We start from the raw sequence: 7,057 nt of genomic DNA, 5'->3' as shown, positions 1-7,057 counted from the left end.
TTCTTCTTGAGTTTAAAACTTCCTTACATACTTTGGATACAAATCATTTAACAGATCATGTGTTTTGCGAATGTTTCCACGTAGATAATGGTACAAGTAGAGCTTGAGCTCTGAATACTTTATTTTGTAATTGCCTGTCTATGTACCCATTACTCCCACCAGTGTATAAGCTCTTTGCAGGCAGAGCAGTGTTGTCACATTTAAGCAGCCTCTACAGTGAGCACAGAGCCTCACACAAGTCAGACACCCAATATAAATTATTGGCTGGCTGGGGGAGTAAATGAGTGGATGGACAATGACATGAAAGAAAAGGCTGATATATCTCAAGGAGGAGTTCACTGCCAGGCAGAGGGGTCAGGCCAGCACCAGAGGGCTGGGTTATGGCCACTGGAGACAAATGTCTGTGTCACACAACTAGGGGTTAGCATCACACAGATGGGAGGAGTCACTGTCCTGAGTATAGTTTGGAGAGGGCCATGATTGCAGAGTCTCACAAAGGCCAGAGCACAGAGGAGGGGGCTGTGGAAACACTGTGAGCCCTGACATCTCTCAGATTAGGTGTGTTTTCCCCTGAAAAGGAAAACAAAAATGCTACATTTCAGATCCATTCTCTACTGTGTCAGGGACCAAGACACCTGATCTCAGTTCTTATCTTTCTGATACCCTGACACCATCCTGACTGGTGGCCGCCTCTTCTGGAACTGAATCCTGCCACCGGAAGAATTCAGATGATATATTTGGATGATACACCCCTTCTTGCTGTATCTTCCTTAGCCCTTTTCTGTCCCTCTTCTCCATCCTTTCCAGAGACTCTGGGCTGAAACTCATCCTTTGAAAAGGCTTTTGACATCAATATGAAGTTTATCCTCTTCTGGGCTCTCTTGAACCTGACTGGTGAGTATCTTCCACATTCTTCTCTTTATTTGCCGAAAAGAAATCCGGGAGGAATCACGAAAGATAGATAAAGACAGAAGGCACTGCTCCAGGCTACAAGTGAAGAACGGATTCTCCCTCCCTCACCACCACTACCATCCCCACCAGCTTTCCAACTGTGCCACTGCCCATCTGCCTCATCTCAGCTGATTGCTTGTATGCTTTTGGGGGAGACGTGGACATTGACACCCCAATACCAGACCTGCTCCCAAGGAAGACTGGCCCAACCCTGGGCCTGTCTAGAACAGGACCAATGTGCGCATGAGGGAATGAGAAGCAGAGGCAGGGGTCGAAAGCAGAGGTCCAACTAATGAATGGACATAGCAGAGCATTAGAGGCTGTTTGGTCTTGTCCTGGCAGATTCCAGTTATTCAGGCAAAAACCTTGGAGGTATGCATAAAAGCTCTTTCTCTCACACCCCGCATCCAATCTATTTGGAAAAATTTCGTTGGCTCTATCTTCTAAATATATCCTAAATCCAATCACATCTCATCACCTCCACTGCCCACGATGGCCAAGCCACCATCTCCTGCCTGGATTATCACATTATTCTCCAACAGACCTCTCTGCTTTCTACTCCTACACTTCACACTTTTCCATAAGGAAATGACTATCACTGCCTTACACAAAACCCAGATGTGGCTTAACATTCCTTCAGAAGAAAGTCCACATCCTAATGATATTCTATAAAACCCCACGTCACCATTGCAGTCTCTGTGCTTTCCTGCTCTTTTCCCCCTCACCTTCCATGCCAGCCACACCAGCCTCTGTGACGCTCCTTAAATGAGCCTTGGGACACTTGCTCCAGCTGTTTCCTCCACCTGGAACCCCAAAGACCCAGATATCTGATGATCTAACTCCCTCATGTTCATTCCATTGGTCATGACTCATGCTGTCCACAGGTCTACTGACCCTGACTGCTATGTAGTATTGCAGAAGGCCCCGCCACATGCATGCACATCCCAGTACTACCTTTCCCTCTTTCCCTGTTGTACTATTTTTTCCGCAGCACCAATCACCATCTAACACGCTGTATCATTCACTTATGTATTGTGTTTACTGTTATTGAATGTCTCCCCTCATCAGAATGTACGAGAGCAGGGATATTTATCTGCTTTGTTCCCTGTGTTGCTCCAGCACCTAAAACAGAGCCTGGCGCCTACTAGATGCTCAGTACTTACTTGCTGAATGAATAAATTATCTCCCCCTCCTCAGATTCCGTTAGCAGTTGGTCCGTTTTTTAAATGGCACTTGTACTGTTTTGCCTTTCATTGTTGTAGGGGAAAGGGATAAGATAGATAAAAGCATTCTCAAAAATGGTAAAAACATAAAGTTCTCTATGAGTTGATTTAACATATGTTCGCTGAATTGTAGAAAGTATTTAGAAAACTTGTATTTTAATTTGAAAAATATTTATTGACAACAAAAGGGGAAATACCCATATCTTTTGAAAATTGATATGTTTGTATCCTTTTCTTCACGTTTTTAGAACAAAGTAAGCTAGTTTACAAATTCAGCTTACAGACAAAGGTATTAGAAGGGTAGGGGGAACATAAGCGTATTAAGTAATTTTCCTTTGTTTTCCCCAGAGATCCCTGCAAAACTCTCAGAACTTCCTATGTTTCTCTCTCCAGTTGCCCTGGCTTTTGATCCAGATTACCTAACTGACATCACTCCTCCATACCTGGTCTACTTGAAATCTGATTACTTGCCCTGTGCTGGAGTTCTGGTTCACCCCTTATGGGTGATCACAGCTGCACACTGCAACTTACCGTAAGTAGTAAGCCCCCAACACCACTTTATGCTTTGGGGTTTCAGGTTGGGCACAGACCCAGAACCCTGCCTGGTGCCACTGCTCAATTAAGTGGAGTTAGGGAGGTCTTCTGGGGACGTCCAGTGGTAGAGAAAAAGGTCTGTGGGAAGGGGCCAATAAAGGCCCAAAAGGATGGATAAATAATCTCTGTCAAGTCTTCTCTCAAACAACTACACTGTTTCAGAAAGCTTCAGGTTATATTGGGGATTACAAATCCATCAAACTCTGATGAGAAAGATATACAAGTAGTTGGCTATGAGAAGATGATTCATCATCCACACTTCTCAGTCACTTCTATTGAATACGACCTGATGTTAATCAAGCTGAGAGAATACATTGAACTCAATGACTATGTGAAACTGGTCAGCCTGCCTGAGGAACCTGCCCCTGAAGAAGCCATGTGCATGGTCTCCACGTGGGCCTACAACCTATGTGATGCCTGTGAGTGACCTCAAGATAATACTGTTCTCTCAGAGTAGGAGATGCCTCTGTTCCCTCTCTATTCTTGGCTTCTGCAACTCTTCCCAGTGAGGCTTCCTTCTGACCTCTTAATTCATTTTTTCATCTTTTTTCCCTTTCCCTGTACCTTAGTGAGGGAGTCCTTTGAGCTTCCTCTCCCACTGTCTCCTGCTGCCATCTATGCTTCCAGACATGATAGAAATGGTGTTAGTGGAAAGAAGACATTTGTATCCTAGTCTTAATTTGCTGTGTGACAGGTGGTCACTTTGCCTTTGGGGCATCAGTTTTGTGACCTCTAAAATGTGGCACAAACTGTAGCAGATGTTTTCAAACTATTTCAGGCAATACAGAAACTTAAAGCCTTGATATATCATGAAATAATATTAATGTATTCAACATAAGATAAATATGCAAACTGTGCCAACCCAGGCAGAGCTTCTGTATGCAAGACTGATGCAAGACTAGCTCATGAGTAAGTTTATTTATGTATTTAATATTCGCCATGTGATATACACACTATAGTATGGAAAGGAGATTGACGTTGGCCAAGCTTGTCAGCTTATACCCATCCATCTACCCCAGTCCTCCTTTTACAGAAGTCAAGAGGCAGCTGTACACGTATTCTAACAATGCTGCCATGGCTCCAACCTTTTTAAACTGCTCTTTGGTAAATACCTTCAGACCTTGAGGTACATTTACTTGAATATTCCAAAAAAAAAAAAAAAGTAAAAATTCTTTTTCCCCTAGCTTTATTGAGGTATAATTGAAAATTAAACATTGTATGTATTTAAGGCGCATAGCGTCATATTTCGATATACATATACAATGTGAAATGATGGTTCCATCACCTCACGTACTTACTTTACGTAAGTGTGTGGGGTGAGGATACTTAAGATCTACTCTCTCAGAAAGTTTTAAGTACACAGTACAATGTTATTAACTATAGCTACCAGGCTGCACATTAAATCTCTAGCACTTCTTTGTGTAATAGCTAAAAGTTTGTACCCTTTGATCAACATACTCCTATATCTTCGACCCACCAGCCTCTGGCAACCACCATTCTATTCTCTGTTTCTGTGAGCTTGGCTTCTTTTTTTTTTTCAACGTTTTTATTTATTTTTTTTTGGGACAGAGAGAGACAGAGCATGAACGGGGGAGGGGCAGACAGAGAGGGAGACACAGAATCGGAAACAGGCTCCAGGCTCTGAGCCATCAGCCCAGAGCCTGACACGGGGCTCGAACTCACGGACCGCGAGATCGTGACCTGGCTGAAGTCGGACGCTTAACCGACTGTGCCACCCAGGCGCCCCAAGCTTGGCTTCTTTTAGATTCCATGTAGAAGTGAGATTATACAGTACTTGTCTTTCTGTGTCTGGCTGATTTCACTTAGCATTATGTCCTCTACACAGGTAGAAATTCTTTGACCTCTGAGATTCATTCCATTTGAGTTTTGAAAACAGGCAAATGTCCCTCTGATGAGCAGTATGTTTGACTCATCCGGCTTATGCTACTTGGTCAAGAAGAGATACGACATAACCAAAAAAATGCAATACATTTTGATCTGGCTTATGAAATAATTTTTTTTAGCAGATACTGACTTTTTTTGATCTGACAAATGAAAAACTAGGCTCTCTAAATTCCTTCAAACTCTAAAAAGAAGAGACGCTGTTTAAGGGTACATACTTGCAGCCAGTAGTTAAAGAAGTTCTGGAGACCCAAGACATAGCATATTGAATATAGACAGCAATATCATGATATGATCAAACTTGCTAAGAGACTAGATCTTAATTATTCCACCACAAAAAAGAAAGGATTATGTGACATGATAGAGGTGCTAACTATGATGGCAATCTTATTACAATATATAGATGTATCAGGGCGCCTGAGTGGCTCAGCCAGTTAAGCTTTCGACTCTTTGGCTCAGGTCGTGATCTCACAGTTAGTGAGTTCAAGCCCTGCATCAGTCTCCACACTGACAGCGCAGAGCCTGCTTGGGATTCTCTCTCTCTTCTTCTCTCCCTGCCTCTCCCCTGCTCTCTCTTGCTCTCTCTCAAAATAAATAAACTTTAAAAAAACCCCACAATATATAAATGTATCATATCAACACATTATACACCTTAAATTTACACATTGTTACAAGTCAAATATGTTTCAATAAAAAAAATTTAAAAAGGAGTCAGTGATGAATTTCAACTAAAAGACCAATAAACATAAAAGCTCAAAAAATAAAATAAATCAGAATTCCATATCAAAGGATATTCTTGAAACGTTTAAAGTTCTAGAAAATTTTAAAGTGATTTATTTCATTTCATTGCAGAAATGTCTCATATTTACATGTCACTTCCAAGAATCTAATCTCTTATAAAGAGATCGACACTCGTATAGTGAGAAATTGTTAATCTGATCATTTCCTGCTGTCCAAGTAGCCACATTTTTATTTCTCTCAGTGTTTGATATCTTTTCCTTTCTGCCAGAAGGAATAGGTTGAAAAAGAGGGCAAGGAAAAAAAGGAGGTTTGTTATCTACTGACTCTTACGGAAGCTCTGTGTCTTTCTGTCCTCTAGCCAAAGATCCTGACTCACTGCAGAATGTGAACATCTCCATAATCTCCAGGCGTGAGTGCCACAATGCCTATAAAACCTACAAGATCCAGGAAGGTATGCTGTGCTTAGGCATTGTGCCAGGAAGGAGGCTGTCCTGCAAGGTAGTATGTTCTTAATGTCTTAGTTTTCCCATTTTATTTCTTTTGTGTTTTTTGCCAGAAAGATAAAATAACCTAGTTTCCTTTTTTTTTTTTTTCCCCTGGCAGGAAGTCACAGCTGCCCCAGCAGTCTGCAATGGGGTCCTTCAAGGAATATTGGCTTTTGCAGATGGATGTGTTTTGAGAGCTGATGTTGGCATCTATACCAAAATCTTTAACTACATGTCCTGGATTAGAAACACAATCAAAAACAACTGAGCTCCCATGGCAGGAATTCTGGATCATGTGGCACAGCCTGTCCTGTGTCCAGCCTCACAATTAAACCTTGAGTAGATGCCCTGGATTGCATCAGGCATGCCTGTCTCACTTCTGCCCAACGGAGTGAGTGATTTGTACATCCCTAGACTGTGACCTTACATGATAACCCTTTGTCTTCCCCATTCGATAAAGATGGCAAACTCATTACCCCTTAGGCAGTTGAAGTTTTATCAAGTGGGGATTGTGTTCTAACAAAGGGATCATTGACCTATTGAAAAAAAAGGCCAGTCCACCATTTTGGGTGATAAATCCCTACTACTTGCACTGAATTAATGTGCACTTTTGTTGAATTGCACATGCCAAAAGGAAGAAGGAAATATGACAAAGAGAGAGCTGATTAGACATACAGGTGAGGGAAAAGGCTCCTAAGAAGGAGACTATAGGAGGTATTGCACTCTGTTTCTCCTTGCCCACATGACTCTCTACACCAGGCGTAGATCATGGTCATTCATTTTGCAGAATTCTGGATAGAGGCTTGAGTCATGGGAGGTTAATACAAAAGTGAACTGAGGCATATGACACAGCAGATGTAACAGGGAATTGGGGCCAGATTTTGCCATATATGCTTGCCCCTTCTATTATGCCTGCTGCTGCAGGGACTCCATTCTCTATAACTGTTACTCTTGCATTTTTCTTCCTTACTCCCTGTGTTTTCATCTCACCCCTGCAGCGCCAGTTACCACCTGAGAGTTTTAATGAATAGTTACTTAAGATCAAAAGCACAAAAACAAAAATGAATTTTAGAGGGTACTGCCTGTGGCCACCACAAGTAGGCTATGGGACACTTACAGTCTAGCTAGAGGACAAGAGAACTCCTCTCAGGAAGCAAAGTG

At 42.1% G+C, this 7,057-nt stretch overlaps 1 protein-coding gene across 2 annotated transcripts; it reads left to right on the top strand.

The window, feature by feature from the left end:
* Positions 1-455: 455 nt before the first annotated feature.
* LOC123606997 (serine protease 58-like) lies at positions 456-6,272 on the top strand. 2 transcript variants are annotated; one of them, XM_045495952.1, is made up of 6 exons: positions 456-558; positions 808-894; positions 2,568-2,706; positions 2,931-3,187; positions 5,770-5,909; positions 6,015-6,272. In XM_045495952.1, the coding sequence occupies exons 2-6, from the start codon at positions 855-857 to the stop codon at positions 6,162-6,164; spliced, it is 726 nt and encodes a 241-aa protein (XP_045351908.1). In that variant the 5' UTR covers positions 456-558; positions 808-854; the 3' UTR covers positions 6,165-6,272. The 2 variants fall into 2 exon arrangements, with proteins under 2 accessions (XP_045351908.1, XP_045351909.1); XM_045495953.1 differs by lacking the exon at positions 456-558 and having other exon boundaries at positions 565-894.
* Positions 6,273-7,057: the final 785 nt, after the last annotated feature.

Source organism: Leopardus geoffroyi, chromosome A2 (genome assembly GCF_018350155.1).
Source record: "Leopardus geoffroyi isolate Oge1 chromosome A2, O.geoffroyi_Oge1_pat1.0, whole genome shotgun sequence".
NCBI lineage: Eukaryota > Metazoa > Chordata > Mammalia > Carnivora > Felidae > Leopardus > Leopardus geoffroyi.
The sequence above is the reverse complement of the archived record's forward strand: the minus strand, read 5'-3'. Positions and strand labels throughout refer to the sequence as shown.